We start from the raw sequence: 26,300 nt of genomic DNA, 5'->3' as shown, positions 1-26,300 counted from the left end.
TAACAATGAAATAAAACAATAGAGGCATAATGCTGGTGAATAGAGGATGTAGATTGTATTGTGTAGAAAACAAAGAAGATAGTTTGGTAGATATAAACAATTTTGGAAAAAAACTTAAAAGCAGCTTAAATGGTGGTTAATATTGAAACTTAAATGTAGGTAGTCAATGGAGTAATTTTACCGATCTGGGAGTATATTCTTAGTGTCCAACATGTTTTGTGGATTTAAGTAGTAATTCCCAGTGGTTTTCTTTGTCTCTGTAAGTTTTGTCGCTCCATTTGACATCGTGGTCTAGTGCAATAACTCTGAAATTTGCAATCGAGTGACCAGCTGAATTAAAATGTTCGGCTACAGGTTGATCAAGCTTTAATGTTTTGATAGCTGATCTATGTTGTGTCATTCTCATACGGAGCGTGTTTGTTGTTTCCCCGACATACTGTTTACCACAAATATTACAGTATATAAGATAAATGTCGTTTTTGGTTAGACAATTAATTGATTATCTTATCCGAAAAATGCGGCAAGTTTTTTTCTTAAATTTTTCAGTAGAGTCAACCAATGAACAAGTTTTGCAAGATTTACCGTAAAGTAGACTGCCCAAATATTGGCTGTCATGAGAGTTAAATTTGGATCTTACTAATATATCACGAAAGTTGGGAGGTCTACGAAATGCAATAATGTGTGGTTCAGGAAAAACAGTCCAGAGACGTTCTGTGGACTGTAGAATGGGATATGTTTCTCAATAATAGCCCGTAATGGAGGCAACCTAAGGTGATAGGTTGTGACCAATGGCACTCTGGTCGATTTTGGCTGACGTGGTTTGTACGTCAGTGTCTGACATCGAGGAATATATTTCGCTTTTTTTATAGCAGTTTCAATGTATTTCTTCTTTTAATTTATATTCCGGAGATGTCCGGTTAGTTCTTCTGTACGATTCTGAAAATCTAAATCTGAAGAACAGAGACGTCTGATTCGTAATGCTTGACTGTACGGTATGTTTTTGATAAAATATCGGGGATGAAAACTGCTAGGTAGCAGGTACAAATGTTTATCCGTGGGTTTACGGAATAGGTCAGCTTTGAGTGTACCATTTTCTATGGTCACTATAGTGTCCAAAATGTCAACGCTACTATAATGGATTTAGTAGCTGTAAATTTGATAGTTGGGTGGGATGAATTGATATTCAGAAGAAATGAATCCATATTTTCTTCACCATGGGTCCAGATCATGAAGATGTCGTCAATGTATCTAAGCCGAACAAGTGTTTTATTAGGTTGGAGGGACAAAAGATGGCGCCATTGTTGTGTACATCGCTGTGCCATGAATTTGGAGGTAATGGTCATTGCCAAAAATTAATCAACATGACCAGTTCTCGTAAATGAGCTTTTATTGTATATTTATTTAATGTAAGTCATGTAAAGTTGGACACACAAAATGGCATATCTTTTACCATTGTGTGTAATTTGATATAATTTGAATAACACCAATTACTTAGTTGGGGAAAGTTTGACTTATTCTTACATTGAGCATTCACATTCATTTTCCAATTACAGTTAGTACACTCTTATAAGACAATATTAAAAATAAGAGATTGAAAATTGTATTCCCGAGCCCACTGTTAAACTTAAGCTGTTAAACAGTTACTAGTGTAATCGTAGGCGTACCAATTATGCCTTTACCATAATTCTAATAAATAACAAGTAAAATAACACAGAAGCTAATATAACATTCATAATTATAAAATAACAATCGTAATGACTCACCAAAATCTGAGCTTCCTTCATTTAAATAATATATTCTATAATAAAGTAGCCTACAATACTTCCCTTAGCGTGTGTTCACTGCCTTCTGTTCCTGTCTATGCACCGCACTACACTATAACAAAAGGCCAGAAAGGTATATTGTATAAATAATAAGGAATTTATACACAACAGGACGGTAGACCATGGAGGAAATATATATCTATATATTTCTTCAATGACGAAGGGGAAGGTAATTAAAAGAGCGTGACTGTTATATTGATACATTAGTTAGCATACCCTGTTAGACGCGGGCTTGGTGGGCGGTTTGGACAGTTTATGCGTTAGCCTAGGCTACAGTAAGTCTTAGGTTAGCAGAGATGAACTAAAACCACCTAATTACTTACTGACGAGTATTTCTGTCCATGTCTTCTCTAAGAATATTCCCTTTCAAGCACACAAAACAATAGCTCAGTACACCGAATAATATAGAAGAAGAAGAAAGGAGGAAGAAACTGTATATGATTGAAAGTACATAATACCACCAATATAAAAACGATATACAAATCTATACAAAAAGTAGACCATAATTCGACATGTATAAATGTAATAAGAAAAAAAGATACGTAACAAAACAAAAAAGAATGTAAAAAAATAACTTAAGAAAAGCGTCTCCCGGTAATTATTCTCAATTCTACAAGTTATTAATTAATTTGTGAACAAAGAGATTTAAATAGGTTTCATTGCAATTACTGATACTTCTCAAACTAGCTATATACCAATCTATGTTACTGTGATGTAATTAATATTTATGCTCCAAATAACTGTAAAGAAAGAGCATTATTCTTAAAAAAACTTGATAAAAAAATTGATAAAATATGTAACAAAAAAAAACGAATATCTCCTTCTTGGAGGTGACATGAACTGCGTTTTAGAAAGAAAATTAGATCAAAGAAACAGTGTCCATAGGTATGATAATTCTCCAATGACGTTAAAAAAGTGTATGAATAAACACAAATTAATAGACGTATGGAGGCAAGTTCATAACATTAAAACTTAGTTTACGTGGAGACGTAAAAACACATACAGAAGACTAGACTTTTGGTGTGTATCAAAATCCATTTTTTAGAAATGGGGACGTACTGTCTACTGATATAAGACCTTCAATTTTCTCTGATCAACAAGCAATCTCTATTAAATTATTAGATGATCAACCAAAGAGAGGGACAGGTATGTGGAAAATAAACAATAGTGTTCTCCACGATAAAGTTTACGCTTTAAATATAAACATAATAATAGAAAATACAAAACAAAATTATCAAAATCTTAGCCCGGACTTGCTATGGGAGTACCTTAAAGTGAAAATAAAGGAATTTACAATGAAATACTGTGCAAGGAAAAAAAAGAAAGAAACACAAACAAAAAAAATGTTAACAAAAGAAGCCAATGACCTCACTAACTGTTTAGACATTTGCTATAGCGAGAATGTAGACAAACAATTAAAACAAAAAAACAAACGACCTAGATAACATTTACTTAATTGAAGCTCAAGGCGCAAAAATTAGTTCTAGAGTACAATGGTTTGAACAAGGAGAAAAAAATAGTAAATTCTTTATAGGGCTAAAAAAAAACAATGCGAAACGTAAGCATATAACATCTATTATTAAATATAATGGTAAACGTATAACAGATAGTGAAGAAATCCTAATAGAACAAAAAAATTACTATAAAAACCTGTATGCAAACACAAATTGTCCCGAACACAATGCGGATGAATACTTGAAAAAGTAAAAGTAAATAAACTTTCTGATGAAAACAGTCTTATGTGTGAAGGACTTCTGACAATTGAAGAACTCACAGCAGCTATTTTCAGCATGCGCCTCAATAAAAGCCCATGCCCTGATGGCTTAACTGTTGAATTCTACCGCCGTTTTTGGGAAGACATTAAATATTGCCTATGCGACGCATTAAATTATTGTTATAACAACAATGAATTAACTAGCACCCAAAGAACGGGAATAATACATTTAATATTCAAAAACGGACAACGAGAAAAACTTGAAATCTGGAGACCAATCACATAACTAAATGTGGACTATAAAATTATGACACACGTTCTCTCATGTAGAATTCAAAAAGTGATATTCACCATAGTCAATGATGACCAAAAAGGTTATATCAATAAAAGATTTGGAGGTGAAAATGTAAGGCTTGTAGAAGATATTCTATCCTAAGTAGTAAAAGTGAGACTTCAGACAGAAAATGACCTTGGTGTATTTCCTGATTACGTAATTTCCGCCAGGTGTTTCTAATGAAGGTCGTTCTTTTCCTGATTACGTATAGTTATGTAATTTCCGCCAGGTGTTTCTAATGAAGGTCGTTCTTTTCCTGTTATTGTAATAGTTATGTAACTTCCGCCAGGTGTTTCTAATGAAGGTCGTTCTTTTCCTGTTATCGTATTAGTTATGTAATTTCCGCCAGGTGTTTCTAATGAAGGTCGTTCTTTTCCTGTTATTGTATTAGTTATGTAATTTCCACCAGGTGTTTCTAATGAAGGTCGTTCTTTTCCTGGTTTCATAATAATTAAATTATTCTTAATTAATGAAGGTCTTTCTTTGTTTAGAGATGTTATTATTTAATTTATTTATTTATTTATTTTACTATAAAGATAATTACGTAAACGAATGATTGTATATCAAAACCTAAAAATCAATTCCATTAACGTCTGTGTACTTATAGAGAGAGAAATGGCAGATTTGGAAAAACTAACTTTATCGTACATTGAATATAAATTAACAGGGAAAGTCGTGTGGGATTCCCCAATCCTCCTTAGTACTATTCGCCTTTGTAACGAGGTGGAGAAAAAGTATGGCTTGATTGCCTTGTGTAACGAAATTACTTCGGAGACGTTGGATAGTGTGTTGAAACAAATGATGATTGATCAAAACATACACGTCGGTAGACTCGTGACAGGAATTTCAGTGTGCGCTAGTGTTGCCACGCAGTGTGCTACTGTTTTAGAATTAGAAAACGTTTTACACGTTTCTTGCGAATTTGTGAAGGAAAACAAAATTTTTTTTTAATATACCTTCAACCGGAGCCAAAAATGGAAATTTGTTTACGTGCAGGTTATTGCCATTAGATATTCTTAGAACTACTTTGGTTTTTATAAATATTGTCACTTTTTTTCTACACGTTTATTTATTTATATTTAGAAGGGGTTATGTAATGAATTATAAATCATTCTTGCTGGAGGTTAATTAATCTAATTATTTCGGGGTTTACGTTCTGACCTCTAGTAATTATTTTGCTGGTAAAAATTTAATTAGAATATCTTCCAGATGGTCCTTTATTTAATTCTTTGTTTTATGGCGCAATTTGTAATTCTTTTGTTTAGTTTTGACTGAAGGGGGTATGTTTTTATAGGGTGTATTATATTGTTTACGTTTGCAGGTGGTGGGGATACCCTGCAATGTCACCCTCCATTGTCATCCTCCATTGTCCCCAATCTTTCCTATCGCATTGGTCTTAATGATTGTATTGTTATTCCAAGATATTTATTGTGGCTGTTTCGACTCCCCACTCACTTTCAAATCTCCATTGCTGTATCAACATCACGTGGTTGCCATTTCTAGTGGATTTTGTATAATATATTTTCAACTGTTCTACTGTACCTGTTCTACGATTTTGTATTATATATTTCCTACTTTTGTGCGTTCCTGTGAATTAATATGTAAGTACTAATGTTGTTGTCTCGGTATAGTTATTTTATTTATTTAGTAATTACTTCTTATTGAGTCATACAGCCACGTAAAAGGTATTTAATTATCGTTTTTCCTCGATTTTTTAATTTTTTTTCGCTGTCTCTTTTTGTCTCTCTAGATCCTTTGCTTGCTGTATTCGGTTCATTTGTCTCGTTTTTTTGATTTACAAATTTGTTTGGTATATTATTTCTATAGCCTAATGTGAGTTTCTTTTTTCTGTTTATTTTCTATTTCGTTGTATTAGAGTAGCTCTCATCTTTTTTTTTTTTTTTTTTTTTTCAATTAATTTATTGTTATTGTATCGTTGTATAGATGAATATGTCTACCATCCCCACAGGCATGCCAGAAGAGGTGGTCAAGCTCCTCGACTACTCCGCTTGTAGGCGGTACATTTTGATGGCAGTGCCTGATTCCACGCTGTGGTACCTTCTAAAGGTGGCCATAGAGCAAATGGAGGAGGAGTTTTACTGGGAGCATGAGGTGTATCACCTATATCCATCGGCATAATCCTGAGTTATCTTATTTTTCCAGGTTATTTTTGTTAACAAAAATTCTGGTTTTTTTCTGCTGTTTTGTATTTTATATATTTTTTTTTTCATTAAATTTTTTGAGAAAATGGTTTTGTAAACAATTTTTTCCCTTTGTTGTTTTAATTAAGGTGTTTCCTGTGTCCATGTTTTCCGTTTGGTCGAAGGCTAAATCTAATGGTCACTGTTGTGGGAGGGTCCTCCTAATTATGTAAGGGCTGTTTGACCAATCTTAATAGCGGACACATTTCCTAAAGGAAGTTCTAAGTACCTTTGTTTGCATAAATTATTACATTTAATTAGTGTCATGGGATGGTATAAAAACAGCGTAAGTGTGGGTAATTCTTCATTCGCTTACTGATTATTCTAGACTTATTACTGATTTTTTTACAATGGCTCATTACGAATCATCATCATCATCTTCCGATTCTAACGATAGCTTGTTTATCGAATGCCAGAGAGCAGTTGAAGCTATCGTTAGTTTATCGCGAAATAATATCGAAAATATCGATACCGACGATGTTATCCCCGATATTGGACTACTAGAAGATTTCGTATTTAATGACCAGGATCTTGATTTGGATGTTAGCCAGAGTGTTTCTGAAGCCGATAGCCTCTCACTTCCGGATATTTGTAATAATGCTATTGAGATAGTGCAGGAGCTATCGGCTAATTTGCGTATTGATGACGTAGAAGTAAGTGTTTGTTTATTTTATTTTTTTACGTAATATTTATTTTACCGTGTATAATTCTAAAAAAGTAGATTGCGTGTAACCGAACGTGTGTTTACAGCGTTTTACGGCTTCTTTGTGTTTCTTTCTAATTTATTTATTTATTTTTTAAATGTTTTTTTTTTACTTTCTAAATATCTCATAAAGTAGTAGTTTATGTAATTGGGGCATTTACAAAATGTTTCTGCGTTTACGGTTTATACGCGTTTTCCTTTCTAATTTATCTATTTATTTTTTTTCTGTATAGTTCGGTGTTGGTGCTCACACCAAATGTTTGAGTTTGAGAGGAAATGTCGAGATTAATGATTCAGCAGAGTCTTCGATTATTGAGGTAACTATCGTTTTATTTTCTTTACTACTGTTGTTGTTGTTGTTGTTGTACAACGTCTTATATTTCTTTTTCTTTATCGTTTTTCTCTTTTTGTTTTCAGCCTGTACCCATACAGTACGGAAGGGGCGTTAATAGAAAGAGGCTCAGAATCGAAGACGGAGAAGAAGAAGAAGAATTTGCCGATATTGATACTGTTGAAGACGAGGACCTTAACCTTGATGAGGTAGAGTTGAATCACTTCTGTAGAATTTTTCAATTAGCTGATAGGTATAACCAATGTTTTAACGCGACTATTAGCGATTTTTTAGTAAATTTTTTTAATATTGATCATATAAGTTTAGAGGTGTTTCTGCCCACACTGTATCGAATTTTCGAGCATGTCGTCGATATTCTCTGCATTAACGTGCATGTCGACGACATGCTTCGAATAGTCATACAGGCTGAGGGGTTAGATGCACCTATCTCTATCCCTTTTGGACGGAGGGGCCATCTTACGGCTGACGTTATTTTTGCAGCCATTATGAAAGTCCAAAACGGATATTTTTATTAATAACAAGTTTAAATTTAACGTTCTCCACATGAGAATGCCTAGGGGTGGGGGCTATAGAAGGAACGGTATCGACATATTGTTAAATGCTAAATGTATAATTAAGATTAAGAATGATGATAACGAAACTATCTGCTGCGCACGCGCTATTGTTACGGGTATTTCTATGCTCGAAGACAAAATTAACAAAGTAACTAGATGGAATAACATTAGGCAAGGTTGGCGTCAGCAAAAAATAGCCGCCCTTCATTTACTTAGAGATTCGGGGGTTAGGGAGCAGACATGCGGCATCGAGGAAATAAAAAGATGCAATCAAAATTACCAAATTACCAAATTATGGTCATTTCAAAAGACAATTTAAATTCTGTCATTTTTAGCGGCGATTATAGAAAGAAGCAGATATATCTTTATCATCATTCTAATCATTACGATCTCATAACCACAATGACAGGTTTTCTAAAATTTGACTATTTCTGCGATAGATGTCATAAGGGGTATAATCACAAATACCAACACAATTGTCAATTTACGTGCGTGCTGTGTAAGCACAATGACTGTCCCTCTTCTAATTCTTTTGAAAATAGAGAGAGTAGAATAGAATGTAAAGAATGTAATAGATTTTTTAAGGATAAGCAATGTTTCACCAATCATAAACAATCTCCTGATTCTAAAGTTTCAGTATGTGGCAAAATTAAAAATTGTTCAACTTGTAATAGGATCGTTCAAAAAGATCCCAATTGTCAAAACCGCTTTTGTAGAATTTGTAGGACGTTCGTTTCATACGATCATCATTGCTACATGGAACCGGTTGTAGCCCCTAAGCATACTGAAAGAAAGTTTAAGAATCAGGAGACCCGTAACAGAGCTGTCACCAAATATTTCTTTTTTGATTTCGAATGCACGCAAGATACAGGCGAACACAAACCAAATGTATGCGTTCTTCAAAAAACTTGTCTTAATTGTATCGACGGTGCTAATGATTCCGCCGAGTGTGACGTGTGTGGGGATAAAACAGTGGTTTTTCACGGAGGGTCTGCATGCGAAGATTTCTGCAATTACGTATTCAAAGATTACAAATTTAACGAAAATATTACGTGTATCGCTCACAACTTCCAGGGTTATGATAGTTACTTCGTGCTCAACTACCTGTACGAAAACTCCATTGTACCGGATGTAATTGCTCGCGGTGGTAAACTTATTTCGATTAGGACTAAAGAAACGAGCATTCGATTAATCGATTCCCTTTCATTTCTGCCCATGCCTCTATCCAAATTGCCCAAAACTTTTGGCATCTCCGAACTTTAAAAGGGTTACTTTCCTCATTATTTTAATTCTTTAGAAAACCAAAATTACGTAGGTCCTTACCCCGATTCTTCAAATTATTCCCCCGATAAAATGAATCTTTCTTTAAATGGTAAAACCAGAAAATTGAAAGTAATCAAGTATTTGATCTTAAAAAAGAACTCGTCGAGTATTTTATCAGCGATGTAGATATTCTCAGAAAGTGTTGTCTTACTTTTAGACATCTTTTTTTGAAAGTAACTATATCGCCGAAAACCCTCTACTCGGCGGTGTTGACCCCTTTTCAAATAATTTAATGACAATTGCCTCAGCGTGTAACCACGTATTTTCTAGAAATTTTTTAAAACCATCCACCATCGCTCTATTTCCACCATCAGGGTATCTAACAACCGTTAACCATTCTCACTCTAGCATGGAATGGCTGTGCTACGAGTCGCATAAAAGGGGGGTCTTTATCCATCATGCCAGAAATGGAGGGGAAAAAGGTTTGGGCCTTACTCTGTCGACGGCGCATGTTTAGAAAACAAAATAATTTTCGAATTTATGGGTTGTTTTTTCTACGGGTGCCAAGATTGTTATAGACCCGATTCCATTAATCCCTTCAATAACGAGGCCATGTTGGAATGCTTTGTCAAAACAAGCAAGAAAAGACGGTTTCTGAAGGAACAATTACCAGATTTCGAATACGTCGAGATTTGGGGACACGAATGGAAACGGATCAAACAATCGTTGGCCCCAAACATTAAATCTATCGTCTCAAAAGTTCCTTTAATTAGGCAGACTTTGAATCCAAGAGACGCGTTTTTCGGTGGGAGGACTAATGCCAGTTGTTTGTTCTATAAGGTAAAACCGGGTGAAGAAATAAATTACATAGATTATACTTCCTTGTACCCTTATGTAAATAAATACGGTACCTACCCCGTAGGTCATCCTGAAATCAATGATCGCAACGACATGTCCACGGATATCAACGATTATTTCGGCTTGATAAAGTGTACAATCGAAGCGCCTAAAAAATTATTCCATCCGGTCTTACCTTATAGATCAAACGGTAAATTAATGTTTGCTCTCTGTAGAACATGCGCCGATTCTCAACAACAAACCGCTTGCAATCATTCCGGTACAGATAGAGAATTTACGGGTTCTTGGGCAACGATCGAAGTCGCTAAAGCCGTGGAAGTTGGGTACGAGATACGTAAAGTTCACGTAGTATGGCACTTTAAAAATAAAAGCGCGTATTCTGCAGATTCTCCTTCGTCCGGTCTATTTGCCTCTTTCATTAACACCTTTTTAAAATTGAAACAAGAAGCTTCGGGTTGGCCTGAATGGTGTAAAACGCCCGAAGATAAACAAAAATACATTTCGGACTATCGAACCGTAGAAGGTATCGACTTGAATCATGACGACATTGCGTACAATCCTGGGCTTCGATCTCTGGCCAAATTAATGCTAAATAGTTTTTGGGGTAAATTTGGCCAGCGTGAAAATCTCACGAGAATTAAATATACGCAAGATCCTAACGAGGTTTACGATATTTTATCGAACCCTGGGATAACCGTTCATGACATAAATTTGGTTAATGATAATTTGGCGGAGGTAAAATACGAGGACGAGGAACAATTTGTAGAAGTTAACCGAAAGGTTAATGTTGTCATTGCCGCATTTACCACAGCGTTAGCGCGTTTAAAATTGTACGAGCTGTTGGAGCAATTGCAGGAGCGCGTCCTGTATTACGATACCGACAGCGTAATCTTCGTATCAAAACCCGGGGATTGGGACCCTCCCCTGGGCGACTATTTGGGTCAGTTAACGACCGAGGTCGATCCTAAAGATGGTAAATTCATCGAGTCCTTCGTTTCTGGGGGGCCTAAGAACTACGCCTATAAATTGGATACGGGGAAGACCGTTTGTAAAGTTAAGGGTTTTACCCTTAACTTTACAAACGCTCAGAAAATTAATTTTGACACCGTCTCCAATATGGTAAGGGGTGTTGGCCCCGATACAATTAAGACGGTTGAGAAGAATCGCATAACGCGCAAGCCAAAAACACGAAAGATAGTCAACGAAACATCGACTAAAGACTATCGAATCGTGTACGACAAAAGAATTATTATCGAAAATTATCGCACAGTTCCTTACGGGTATGTTTGGTGAATCACGGCAATAAATTTCTTTTTAAAAATGTAAACATACTTTGTTATAGATAATTATTTGTTAATCTTTATACATTCTTTACCGTACTCTCTCTTTTTTTATAGTTTGAACAAAATATATTTGTAGTTTTAATGTAAATATTTTTATATCTGTTTTAATATAAATAATTTTTATACCCGTTTTTTAAAGTCGAATTTTTGCGGGGTTAAGTAAATATATTTTTAAATATTTTTCCGCTTGATTTTCTTATGTCGATACCGTTTCTCTTTTTGTAGATTAAGTACATATATTTCGTAATTTTAATTTAGATGTTTTACCACTTGAATTCTTATGTCGATACCGTTTCTCCTTTTTGTAAATTAAGTAAATATATTTATAACTGTTTTAATGTTAATAAATGTTATACTTATAAAGTCGATTTTTGTAGATTAAGCAATATTTTTGTAATTTCAACTTAAATATTTTTCGACTTGAATTCTTATGTCGATACCGTTTCTCATTTTGCGGATTAAGCAAATACATTTTTGTAAAGTTATTTTTGTTTTATACGAAATTTGAAATAAATTTAATCACTGTACTTGTTTTATAATATATATACTTGTCTGTTTCTTAATGTTGACGTAGACGATGACGATAACAACAACAACAACAAAAGACGTACGTAATGGTGACTGTAATTTTTATTTTATCGTATCCAATATAAATATTGTAATCTCTCCTCTTTCTTGTTTAAATTTTTTATTTATCCGACGTCACCAAACAATTCGTTCCAGCAAGGCCTTATAAATGCCTACTAGCCAGTCGATCAAGTACCATGCTTTGTTAATTCCTAGCTTCGTACTACATAGAACAAGTTCCTATAAAAATAATAATAATAAATAAAAGATAATATAGAAACACTTGATTACTGAAAAATGAGAATAAATGAAAAAAAGAAATTTACTTACCAAATCACTGTCGTTACAAAGTTCTAATGAGGAAAACTTTTCCTTCACAAATTCGCAAGAAACGTGTAAAACGTTTTCTAATTCTAAAACAGTAGCACACTGCGTGGCAACACTAGCGCACACTGAAATTCCTGTCACGAGTCTACCGACGTGTATGTTTTGATCAATCATCATTTGTTTCAACACACTATCCAACGTCTCCGAAGTAATTTCGTTACACAAGGCAATCAAGCCATACTTTTTCTCCACCTCATTACAAAGGCGAATAGTACTATGGAGGAATGGGGAATCCCACACAACTTTACCCGTTAATTTATATTCAATGTACGATAAAGTTAGTTTTTCCAAATCTGCCATTTCTCTCTCTATTAGTACACAGACGTTAATGACGTTGGAATTGATTTTTAGGTTTTGATATACAATCATTCGTTTACGTAATTATCTTTATTAATCTCCTATTGGTTTATATTGTCGTCTCCCTTCCCTTTCATTTATTCTATATTGGGTTGTTATACCTCGTTATAAAGTACCGATATACAAAGGCGATGAATCATTAAAACTGAAGATGACGTGTGTACTTGTAACCCCCTTCACCGCCGTAATTAGTGGACCGACCTCATCGGGAAAATCATATTTCGTAAAGCAATTATTGGAAAGCAATTATTTCAATAAGCCGTTCGATGACATCACGTGGTGTTATGGGGAATATCAACCCCTTTTCACCGAACTGAGCGGGTCTATTAACAACATTCAATTTATAGAAGGGATACCTATGGATTCGATAGAAACGATGGAACCGTCAAAAAACCATTTAGTAATCATTGATGATTTAATGACCGAGTGTAGTCGCGATAAAAGAGTGGTAAATATGTTTACAAAGGGATCGCATCATAGAAACATTTTGGTTATGTTCATTATGCAAAACTTTTTCTACGGTTCTAAAGAAATCCGTACCATCACTTTAAACGCTCACTATATAATACTGTTTAAAAACACTCGGGATAAATCTCAAATAGCTAACCTATCCAAACAAATGTATCCCGGCAAAGAACGATTTCTACAGGAGGCTTTTGAAGACGCTACCCGTGTACCGTACGGCTTTCTTTTAATCGACCTAAAAGCAAATACTCCGGAGGAGATGAGAGTTAGAAGTAACATATTTTCAAAAAATAATCACTTTGTTTACGTACCGAGAATATAAAACGCTACATGTACCGTTGCGTTAAATCATTTACCCGTTTACCAACAACATGTCGAAACGTATCAAAAAGAACGCTGAAACTATTCGTTTCCTAGCCCACTGTTCACCGCGCCAAAGAAAACTAATCCTGGAAAATGCCGACGATCAGCTGGTATCGGCTTTGTGCGAATGCGCAATGAACGTTTTAAAAGGTCGAGTGCAAGTATCCAACGCTCACAAGAAGAAGTTGACTCGGTACAAGAAACACTTGCGTGATATTACCAATAAAGGCCTTTCGCCTCTCAAGAGAAAGCGTTTACTCGTTCAAAAGGGCGGCTTCCTCGGTCTTATATTACAACCGATTCTTCAAACATTGGGTAGTTTACTATTTAAATAATACAGCACACCAAGAAAATGGTATTGATACCTCAAGAACTGGCAAACACGGCTTTGTACAGTAAACGTTACGAGAAAAATCACGAAACAATCACTTCTGGTTTAGATAATTCTATGAGGGGGATACTCGAAAGGGATGACTTGCACGATTACGATAAAATTACCATGTACAATCAAGTACTTCAACGATATTTAAATAAAGAGAAACCGGTAAATAATCCATCTCCTATGAACTTGAACGTACAAGAAACGGTGAACGTTGAAAAAACCGAAAAAGGCGCCGAATCTAAAGACGATTATACGTATTCTATATCGAAAGAAATACTACAAAGTATGTCCTCATCGTTGAAATCCAAAACGAAAACATTTCTAGACCGGATAGACCGTTACCGGAAGATAGGCGTAATTGATTGGTCAAGATACGGCGAATTACTAATCGAAGGACAAGCGGTAAAAGGAAGTAATTTACTCGATTTGACAAAAGACATAATTCAAGAAAAGAAAGGATTTGAACCTATAGGCTGGAGAGAGTTTATAACGGTATTGGCTAAATTGAACACCCCAGAAAGTTTGATTTGAAATCCTACGAGACGTCGTACATTACAAAGAATGAAATCGAGCGGAACACCATCTCTCGCATTACCTAAACGAAAGAAGGAGGACGATTATGACTTCGTCGATGATGATGATGATGATGATGATGAAAAACTTACCTTTCGAGCACCCGCTAGGAGGCGATCAACTAGACAGCCTAAACCTAAATGGTTAAATTTTTAAAAAACATTAACCTTTATGTACTATAATGAGGAAAGGAATTGAATAAATAAAAAAAAAGTAATAAACTCGAACTTGTTGTTGTTGTTGTAGTCACTCGATAAATAAAATTACAAACGTACAAAGAAACATATCCATTTTAAAAACAATTTTTATTTACTACGCATTCAACAACATTTTAAAAAATTGTACTTTAATATACTCACTATCGTATACGGGCAAGTTAACGTCGTATCGACGTTTTACAAAATCGTTGACGAACCAATCATTGGATGGTTTATCTTTACCAAACATATTTACTATCGTGGACGTATCCACTCTTCTACATTTATGAAGAATATAGAAAATACAATACTGTCCACATACCGTAGACAAGGGCGCTTGTAACGCTTTATCGTTAAATGTCCAACTTTCCACAGAGTTTTCGAGAAAATTAACAAAATGTTTACTATAGTAATTCAGAGGATTCCCGAAAGAATCGAAAAATTCACCTTTGTTTAAATTATCAAAAAAGAAGGCTACCCAATGCGACCCGTTTTGATCGCTAGGCTCAACGTTTGCTATGTAAGCCCTAGGATATTCCTCATCCCCCGAAGGCAGCAGGTCAGACGGGTACACCCCTCGAAAGTATCTACTAGCCAACGGATCTGATTTAATTAACCTCAATAGTTGTATCGTATCCATAATTAAAAGTCTAGAATCACGTTACGAGACTTGTCAATTTCGATGATTGAGTCAAATTCTGAATAAACTAAAATGTTGATGGTCTCGGCCGGTCAAAGCCGTAGAAAATTGAATTTCTAAACGTATGTTTCCTTGACGAATTAGATTAAAATGTCCGGCGTTTGCCAAATCGGGTGTCAGGTCAAAAGCAAACAACGAATAGCATCTAGGATAATCGTCTCTAGAAATCTGATTTCCGGTATCCTGGAACAGCGTGTTAGAGCCCGAAAATAGACTCTGATACGCCAGCATGTAGTTGCCTCCGTCTTCGAACGTTGGTTTTAACGGTTTCCACGGTACTTGCTCACCGTCTATATATAGAGCCAGGAAATTGGTGTTGAAATATTGAAAATTGTAGGGATTCTTTTCGTAGCTACCGTTGAATGCCTCGGTGGTCACCAGTCCTACAACCAAGCTTTTCGGTAGATTACCGTTGTACAGCGATTCCCTGTTAAACGACAGATTCCCGCGCGGTATAGTTAAAGTCTTGACCTCAACGCGGCGCAGCGGGTATTTGGCCGGACCGCGTTCCAGAGCTTTTGCGTGGGCGAGCCCAATTGAGGGATTCAGGCGGACCTTTCGAACAAACAAGGACGCGTCTTCCAGGTGGATCTTAAAACCGGCCGCGGCATCTGAAGACATGAGACTAAATGCGTTTTTACTTCGATACAGTTTAATTTTGACGTCTACGCCGTTGAGCATCATTCGATCTTGGAAAAATATATCGCAATGAATAGGTCCAATCAAGTCGACAAAACGACTACCACCGATGTATTGAGCCCGTTTTTTAAGACCTTTATTCACCGCATTTTCGGCTAGCGTAGGGTCAGCTACATCCATTTTACCAGCCGTGTCTTTATGAAACAATCCACCCGTGAGGTGAGTATCCTTTGCATCGGATCCATAAGTCAGTAATGTTTCAATTAACGCCCTATACGAATAAGTATTTGTCGAAGGGGTAATCAATCTCTCGTTCAAAGAAACGTCAACTTCGCTAAACAACGATTGCAAAAGTAAATTGGCAGGGCCTACCGGATCGGCGGGCTGGAGATCGGTACCGTCTTGTTTAGTAATTTTTAGTTTAACGTTGAGCATCGTCTGAGACAAATCCATGTATTCCTCGCTGGATCCTTGTATGTTGAATTGCAAGGGACCCACGTCGGTGATGCTGTTGAAAGGGTGATATTGCACCCATTGTCCTTTGGTTATACTAGTCTGTGTCGGTGGTACAGAAAACAAGTCCAATTCCGATTTTAAACATTCACACGAGTGATTGTGTACAAAAGCCATTTTTGTTTTTTAGATATCGAATATATCGGAGGATCTTCTTACTCTCTTTGCGTTCTATCGACTGATGCCTTTACGTCTACGCTTTCTCTTTTTATTCATCCGACCGTTACCTTTTTGGGAAACGATACGCTGACTTGCCTGAGTAAATCTGCGTTTAGCGGCTTGTTTAACGTTTTTACCGCTCAGAACATCTCCCACTAATTCACCACCCGTGCGCAACGCTTATTTTCCGAGAGCCTTTGCACCTTTCTTTAGCATCGGTACAGCCTGTTTGAAGAGACCGGACAAGATACCTCCCAAACCGAATCCCCTTTGATTGTATGATCCTTGGAACACCGGTATATCGCCACCCCCTGCCTGTCTGACGTAGTAATCTACGTAATCATCTGCACCCATTATTTTATTCTTATTATTTTAGACGAGATACGATGATCTGGCTTGTCTGAAATGTAGTTTAACGAGAACCCTTCCTCGTTGAAATGATACCTTTTCTCCCGTGTCGTTTCTTATATCTATAAGGATGGTATCGATATCTTTTTTCACCACCCGTTTGTACTGAGGACTAGAGAACGAATGTCCGACATTTTTCTTCATGTTTGATTCTCTGGTTTGTAACGTTTTCAAAATAGGAACGCTCGCGTCTCCAACTCGTTGAGATTCGATTAAATCGGTATACAAAAACAAGGTCGGCACTCTGTGGTGAATGTACGCGGGTCTTGAACCGTACGTACTAGATCCTCGAGGAATCGATGATTTGTCCATACCGAGTAATGTGGGTAATCCATCAAATAGCGTAACTGACGCTTCGGCGACGGTTTCTACGTTTACCACTTCTGTAATTGAGCTGAACCGAAATCTCACTTTGGACTGTAACGACTTTGAAGTCAAAGCCTCGTTAAGAGCAACAATCACTTTACCTCCGGATGAATAAAACCCAGGGTCTATAGCTATTACGGTCGACGAGTTTTCTTCCTCTAATTCGATGCCGTTTATATTCACCAGCAATTTATTGTTGGTATCGTCGACGTTATACCACGTATGGGGATAATACATTTCGCTTAAGCCAACCTCCCATTCACCGTACAAATGAATAGGCTCCGCCAGCTTGGTCGTGTAGCTCGTAAGTGTATTTTCGGGGAAACAGTTCATGGAACTGTTGCTAGGTAAAAGGACGTAAAACTGAGCAGCCATGATGTTTACCGGTCGATATTCTGAACCCAACTGTTGAACTTGACCGGATAACCTAGCCACTTAACGAAATATTCCGTTTTCCCACCTCGTTTTCTTTTCTTTAGCACTTCTTCCACGCGATACGTATCCTTGTCGTTTTTGGACACTTTTTGCAATTCCTTTTCGTAAAAAGTACCTTCCAGACCTTCACCGTCCCAATCCTCCAGCTTATACGTGGGAACCGCCGAACCGATACGTTTACGCACCCTAAATATCTCCTCCGTCCCATTTGCAAGGTACCCTTTCTCGAAAGGCATTTTGTATCTACTTATCCGTACTTTATTACCCTTTTTGAATTTGGGGCGAACTTGCTTCTTTTGTTTCTTTTTGTATAAATTTTTCCAAACTTGATGTTCGTTATCTTTTGTAACCTGCGAGGGTCTCGTACCAAACGATCTATGTTTAGAATTATTGTAACTCGATACTAATTTTGGAAGTACGTCTATATATTTTCGCGTAGCTTTTGATGTAAAGTATCTCCACATCCTAGTTTTCAACGATCTATTGAATCTTTCCACGACGCTAGCTTTTGTTTCGTTATTGGTAGTGAAAAAATGTATAGTCAACGTTTTTAGGTACGCTTGAACTTTACGATTAGTAAACTCTGTACCTTTATCAGTGTGAATTTTTAATGGCTTTCTTTTTCCAGATAATAGTTTTTTCATGGCAGTAAGCATAGAATCGGCAGACTTATTCTTTATAGGTAAAACCCAAGCATATTTACTAAGTACGTCTATACACGTAATAAGAAACGTGTTTTGTTTATTATACATTTTTAAAGAAGACAAGTCAACGAGATCCAATTCCCACTGTTCGTCAATAGCTGTAACAAACACCCTGTTTCTCTGAAATCGTCTTTGAATAGGTTTATGTAGAGTGTACGTATCTTGTTTTTCTAACCAGTCTTGAACGTCAGTCTTTGAAATATTAGAGTCATTTTTTACGTTGTTGTAAAGTCGATCGACACCCCCGAAACTACCGGGATTTTTTGGGTCGTAGTACGTAGCAGTCAATAGTCTGTCCATAACTAACTCTCTCACTCGATGAAATGAAACACTCACGCTTGCAACATTACTTTAAAAAAAACGAATAACAACTACTTTTTTGTAATTTTTCAAAACAATTTTTTATTAACACAGCACACACACATCAAATATAGTACAACGATTGGAATTTTAGTTTGTATAAATCTGGATTAAACATAAGTTTAAGTTAATGTACGAGAAAAAAATATTTAGATTAATCGTGAAAATACAAAGAATACCAGTAAAATTGCAAATACAGATACATCGATAAACAAAATATTTAGATTTAGAGTTCGTTAAAAAAAAAGTTATTTCAACATCATCAATGGTGTACGGCCTCCATTGTCGTTTTCGTCAACACCAACATTGTCGGTAACCTCCTCAATCATCTTCTGTATTTCCCCGTGTTTTTCAATTATCTTGAACCATTGACTCTTTGGAAGGTTTACACCTTTTTTACCGGGTTTAAACTTGCCTCCTTCTTCAGATTGGTAATAGCGGCGAATACACACAAACTGCTCTTCTTTCCAGCTACTTACTACCGCATGTATTATCGGTGAGTCAGAAAGAGGGATTCTTAACGCCACCCCCATGTTAATGTCTCTTTGTAAGTCTTCTAGAGCCTGGAGAATTATATCAATGTTGTTGAAAAGTTTTTGCCACAGCAGAACGGGTAAATTAATACCTAGAGGACCAGGTTTGTAGACACCATTTTCTTTCGTCTGGTAATACTCTCTGAGGCAAACAGAAACAACTTCACCCCATCGTTGAGCCACCACATGACGTTTTTCAGACAGAAAAATCCGATTCGTTGATGTTACGGTAATCTTTGGTTGAGTAGACGGCATCATTGGTTTTTTAAAACCTTTACAGTCGTCAGTTTGACCGTTAAAAGGCTTTCTCGGGTCCAATATATTCGCCCATGTAGAAGCCATCTTTGGTAATTTTAAACTGCTGCAGACGTCAGCTTGACCGTTAGAACTCCCCATAACTCTTTTCATAGCCCTGCGGGCCTTCTCGCCGATGGCTACTTTTGGAGTAGGTAAACAATGCATGGCTAATAACGTTTAACTGAAATGGAGAGAGGTAGAGAGAGTGAGACGAGTGCCAGTTCTGAATGATTACGTTTGAATCAGCTCCGATATATATGCATCTCAGTAAGGGAAGTAGCCCATTAAAGTGATTAAAAAGATAATGATTGTTATTTCCGGTCATTCGTTTCCGTGACACGTGCGAAACACAATTTAAATATCCTCGCACAACAGCTTAAAAATAGCCTCTGAATTAATCAGGGTATTGACAAGAAAATAAACGAAATGTCTATACCGAGGCAATGAATATTCTCCGTGCATATTAAGTTCGTTGTAAACGGTATCGGGTGAAACATACTTCTTATCCAGAACCTCCCGATAAAAATAGTCAATCTGTTCTTCTAGAGACTTCATACAACAGAAATCATGATCTTTTTGACTGCTCTTGTCAAATTCACAACCACAACAAGCCGCTTTACTTAAAACCCAACACTTGGCTAACACTTGAGCAGCAAACAATTGTTTAACCAAACGCTCCATTTTCAACAAAAATTCTCTCTCCACCTCGTTCACGTACGTAAATATACAACTTGTAGGCCTATTACTCCTCTCGACTCCTTCATCTATACCGGCGGGGATAACCTCTTCGGCCGCCATGTAACGATCATCTATATCACTGCCTGGAACAACAACAGTCTCCTCATCATCGCTAATTATTATAACAGTATCTGCACAACTCCATTGCGAAAAATATATACTTCCAGACATAATGAAATACTGTAAAGAGATACTCTACGCAAAAATAGACAAAACAACTGGAGAATAGTACAACAATAACTGCTTCACTTTGTTTCACCGTCTTAAATCATAAATAAAGTAATGACGTCACTCACCACGTACCAGAACCTCGCGCCGAAAAATTAATAAATAAGAGACAAAGAAACACCTGGCGGAAATAAAATAACTATTACAATAACAGGAAAAGAACGACCTTCATTAGAAACACCTGGCGGAAATTACATAACTAGTACAAAACCAAAAAAAGAACGACCTTCATTAGAAACACCTGGCGGAAATTACATAACTATTACAATAACAGGAAAAGAACGACCTTCATTAGAAACACCTGGCGGAAATTACATAACTATTACAATAACAGGAAATGAATGACCTTCATTAGACCCACCTGGCGGAAATTACGTAATCAGGAAATACACCAAGGTCATTTTCTGTCTGAAGTCCCACTTTTACTACTATCCTACACAGAAAATAATAATAAAGCTGGTGCTATAATCTTTCTAGACTTTGCGAAAGCCTTTGACTCGCTTGATAGAATTTTTTTGTTCAAAGCCCTAAAAAAGTTTGGCTTTAGGAAATCATTTATTAAGTGGATAAATTTAATATACACTAATACAAAATGTATGGTGACAAATAACGGATGGGTATCCGAAAGTTTAGTATGGAACGTGGTGTAAGACAAGGATGCCCATTATCCGCTTTACTTTTATACTTGCGGTAGAAATAATGGCTATAAGCATTAGGAATAATCCAAAATGTAAAGGGATTGTTCTACCAAGAACAGAAAACGTTCATGAGAACACTGTAAAAATTGCTCAATTAGCAGATGACACAGTCATTTTTACAAGAGAAGAAACGAGTTTAAAATATTTCTTTCATGAAATTGAACGATTTTGTAAAATATCCAGCCTAAAATTAAATAAAAATAAAACCAAAGGGATGTGGATAGGTTCAAAGAAGGACTGTAATGATACCCCTTTCAATATCACATGGACACAAGAACCAATCAAATTTTTGGGAATATACGTAGGCTATGATAAAGATATATGTAATAACAAAAACTGGGACGAAAAAGTTATTGAACTACAAAACGTTCTTCAGTTATGGAAAAAAAGAAATCTAACTTTCTTTGGAAGAATAACAATCATCAAAACGCTTGCAATCTCTAAATTTATTTATAACACAAGCATAATTAACGTACCCTTACATATAATTCCACTTGTTGAAAAATACTTTATAATTTTCTGTGGAATGCTCAACGTGAACAAATTATTAAAAAAGCATGCGAAGGTGGCTTGAATATGAAAAATTTCAACTCCGTAATAGATTCATTAAAACTAACATGGATAAAAAGATTACTCAGTCCCGATCCAGGAAAATGGAAAAATATTCCGAAATACTTTATGTATCCAATAGTATACACTATAGGTGCTACTCAGCTTAACTTTGAAGATCATATTGACTTGAATAGAATGCCTGATTTTTATGTATCAATGTTAAAATCAGCGATTAAGTTGAATAATATTGTTAGTGTAGTTCCACAAAATATAGAAGACATTTTAAAACAACCCACTTTGGGAAAATAAATATATAATTTCCGTAAGTTGAAAATCTCTTTATTTTAAAATATGGCTACATTCCAAATACAAATCGGTATGTGACATTATCGTTAATAACAGATTTCTAACTTCAGATGAAGTGATACCTACTTTAAGCAATAAACAAAAAGGACTTATCGAATATTTTGCGCTCTTGTATTCAATTCCATGTTTGTGGAAAGAAATCATCTTTAATTCAATAGAAAATAATCAAATTAACCTGCAAGTCAAAGAAACCGTATTTCATAAAAAACACAAGGCATCTTTTCATTATACCCTTTTTGTTAGCAAGGTTGCTAAAATCCTAAATATACAAGCAAAGTGGGAAGTTGAGTTAGGTAAAAATGAAATAGACTGGGACAAGACATGGTACTGTAAAGTTCACAATATGAAACATTTACCAAAAATCGCCCAATTTAATTTTAAATTATTACATCGTATCTTAGCTTGTAGAAAAAACTTAAAGAAGTGGAAACTTAATGAAAGTGATGGTTGCGAAAAGTGTTGTATAGAAAGAGAAAGTGAAAAACATATGTTGTACACCTGTAATAACATTCAATCTGTTTTAACGAAGTTCCGTAAACTGATCGTTAAATGTATTCCGACTAATGAAACATTACGGCCAAGTTTCCCAGAATGGTCAGACATAGTTTGAGGAACTCAGAACACGCTTGTTAATGAACTCATCTCTCTATTTACATTTAGTATTTACAAATCTTGCATTATTTATAAAACAAGCAAACGGATTATCACTTGGAATTTATTTAAGATAGAACTAAAAAATTTAATTTCAAACGAATACTTATGTAATCTAAATAAAGCAGAAAGAAAATGGAACGACGTTAAAGAAAAACTCCTTGAATCAATTATCTAAAAATTTAATTAAAAAATACACAAGAATAAACATAAATGTACGGTATACAGTAAATTTTCTTGATTTCGATCAATTGTTAATTTACCATCATTATTATATTATTGTTTTCTAGGAGGCGCCCGAGTCTGGGATGACCGAGACGCAACTGGTGCTAGCCAGGATTTAAACTAGAACTATTAAAATAAACATGGCTAGCGACGAGGGCGTATCCCCATACTTCGGTTTGGGTTTAGCTTTGCAATATTTATTAGTTTGTTATTTTATCATATAAATAATAAAAGCAATATTATGTTCAAAATGTAAAACTATACAATTTTATAAAAGCATTCAAACAAAACATAATCTTATAATGCAATATACCATTTTATCATATATATTTATATTATATCAAATCTCTTTTTAATACTGAATATCAATCTTTATATCTTTTTTATTTCTGTAATATAAATTTTCTCTGTAGACATGTTTGTTTTATCTAGATTTCAACACAATATCAACATATTTTATATAATCTTTTAACCTCTGTCTGTGTAATATCACTTAAATACTCATTGATAAATAGATAGATAGACATATATAATGTAACCTTCACCATATTGTTTATCATTGCAATAAAAGTGGGTTAAAAGAGAAAAAAAATGTTACTGTGATGTATCTTTTAATAGACAGTGCTTTAATGATATATTTCATACTAGTTTCAGAAAGAAATCGTCCATAAGGTAACTTTATATTCATTCATTCATAATAACATTTATTTATTTCTCTTTCAAAGTAAACAAGATAACAATTTATAAATAAAGAGTCAAAACCCAGAAAGTATTTTGAAGCCGGGTAGGTAGTTAAGAAAAATTTATACATTATTACAATCTATATATAAATTTACGTAAGGGCAAAATTAGATAAATCGTGGTTTATGTTGTTTTATGAAAATTATCCAGGTAAGCAATACAACAATTACATTGTGTGCTATGTATTATAGTCCCCAAGTACGACAATTATAATAATAATTAGGGCTTTCGCAACAATTTGAAAAGCAAACAATATTAGCCTATAATTAAATCACTCCTCTTTTATTTACGATATTGTTTTTTTTCACGGTCTAAACTGTCATTAAACTATTTGTTTTTTTACTGTACTGTATTATATTTGCCTTTTTTAAAGGATGAACTGGACACGGTTGCAAATGAGTGGAATGCCCATCGCATCTCAAAATCGAGAAATAGCCATGGTCCGTTTGGACGCCCGAAATTGATGTACAATGTACCATACTTATTCGGGGGACAAGAGTGTATTATTCTCGTTGATGTGGCTAAAGTTGAAGTTTGTGAAAGTGAATCCATCTTCAAAAGCCAGATTACATGCGATAAGGACGTGTTCGACTTATGTTCCATATTTTTGGAAGAATGGCAGCTATCAATGCCGAAAACATGTGATGAAGGTTTGCAGTTATACAGCAGTCTTAGAAATATGTTTCTTGACGTCATCTAATCAAATGCCACAGCAAGCATTTGATATCACATTATCATTTTATAAATCGTTTTTGTTATTAATTAATTGTCGCTGTGATAGTATTTCCATACAAAGTTAGAACAATTGCAACGAACACATGTAATGAATACAATATAAACAATTGTATTTATAGTATTATGTTCAGTTGGTGATGATCAGACAGAATTGTGTTATGTAGCTGTACAATACAGTAAAACAGATGTAATTTAACAACAATATTTAGTTTATTTTATTTTTATTTTGTTCTTTCTTTATTAAAAACAAACCAATTGGCAGCAGATCTGCTGAATTGCATGGTAAGGGACAATATACATTCAAAAGACAAGTAAAGTAAGAGTCATCATTAAACAAAATTATCGCAATTACAAAATATATGAAAATGTAAACATAAAGTTTTAAAAATATAGTCTTATTGCAAGGATATAGTGTATACATTATTACTTAATTATAGTATAAAAATATAATCTTAAATTTAAGTTGCAGTATTTACATTGATTTCTTAATTAAGGTTTACATCAGTCGACTTCAGACAATTAAATAATTACAATTATACATTTACAAAAACATAAAATACAAAATTAAATGAGAATTAAGAATAAATTGAGTCAAATTCAGAAATTTCTACTAGGCCAATATGTCCAATTAATTAATATTTGGTTACATTATACATTTATTTTCTTTTATTATTTAATCAATACTGTTGAGGCAGCGAGTGAGAAACGGGATTGCACTGTTTCCATATCTATTTGTCTTATTTTTGGGGACCCGGTATGTATTACTTTTCCGTAAGGCCATATTATGCGTACTCATATTTCTCGGAAACCACTCAGCATTTTTATACGCATTAGCACATTTCTTTGCAAATTCACTGCAAAGTTGGTAACGTCTCTCAGTCATGGTATGGAGTCCCAACTGCTTCAGTGATTCCGTGTATGATACGTAATCCGCACCCACGATAATGCGGCATGCTCTCTTTTGGATTCGCTCCAATTGGTAGTTCTGTTCCTTGGTTATACTGCTATGCCAAACCGGGACAGCGTACTCACTTATTGGGCGAACATAACACGTATACACGGAGATCAAATCTTCAGTCGGGACACCAAACCGTTTGAGACGTGATAGCATGTATAGTCGTCGACTACTTTTACTAATAATATCATTAAGGTGGGACTGCCAGCCAATATTGGACTGGACAGTCAGGCCCAGAAGCCTGGTCTCAGACACCACCTCGAGCTCCACCCCAGCGATTTGAAGGTGAGGAAGGTTAGGCGGTTCCTTCATAAAACAAACCTGCATAGCCTTGCACTTACTGGGGTTGAGCTCGAGACGGTTTTCCGTTGCCCAAGCATCCAGATCCTGAACATCCACTCCAATCTGGCTGGGTTGATTTGCGGGACGAACTTCTACAAGGCTGAGGTCATCAACATACTTAAAGCTTTTAGCCAGAGACTCCTCAGAGGCATTATTGATAACTACCATGAAGATTATGGGGCCTAGCTTGGTGCCTTGTGGGACGCCACAGGAAAGCGTCTCCCACCGTGACAAGGCAGAGTGGTATTGCACTCGTTGGCGACGAGATGTAAGAAAGTTTGTTATCCATGGCAGTAACTCGCTTCTGACACCAAGCTCGAAGAGTCTCTGAATAGCTAAAGTATGATCGATACAGTCAAACGCCTTGGAGAAGTCCGTCACAATAAGGGTCCCAACATTCTTACCATTGTCTGTACCTTTAAAAAACAAATCAAGTATTTCAATAAGACAATGGGCAGTGGATGATCCTTTTATGCCACCATATTGGTTACGATCAATTTCCTTACCTATATCTTCCAT

The 26,300-nt window shown here is 35.5% G+C and overlaps 2 protein-coding genes across 2 annotated transcripts; one reads left to right on the top strand and one right to left on the bottom strand.

The window, feature by feature from the left end:
• The first annotated feature begins 9,556 nt into the window (after positions 1–9,556).
• On the top strand, positions 9,557–11,095 carry LOC140058188 (uncharacterized). The gene has a single exon (XM_072103751.1). It carries the CDS (start codon positions 9,557–9,559, stop codon positions 11,093–11,095), a length of 1,539 nt encoding a protein of 512 aa, XP_071959852.1.
• A 4,032-nt stretch (positions 11,096–15,127) lies between these two features.
• LOC140058187 (uncharacterized protein F54H12.2-like) lies at positions 15,128–16,405 on the bottom strand. The gene has a single exon (XM_072103750.1). It carries the CDS (start codon positions 16,403–16,405, stop codon positions 15,128–15,130), a length of 1,278 nt encoding a protein of 425 aa, XP_071959851.1.
• Positions 16,406–26,300: the final 9,895 nt, after the last annotated feature.

The sequence above is a fragment of the Antedon mediterranea genome, chromosome 9, assembly GCF_964355755.1.
Source record: "Antedon mediterranea chromosome 9, ecAntMedi1.1, whole genome shotgun sequence".
Lineage (NCBI taxonomy): Eukaryota > Metazoa > Echinodermata > Crinoidea > Comatulida > Antedonidae > Antedon > Antedon mediterranea.
Note: the sequence above shows the minus strand (reverse complement) of the source record. Positions and strands in the feature narration are given on the sequence as shown.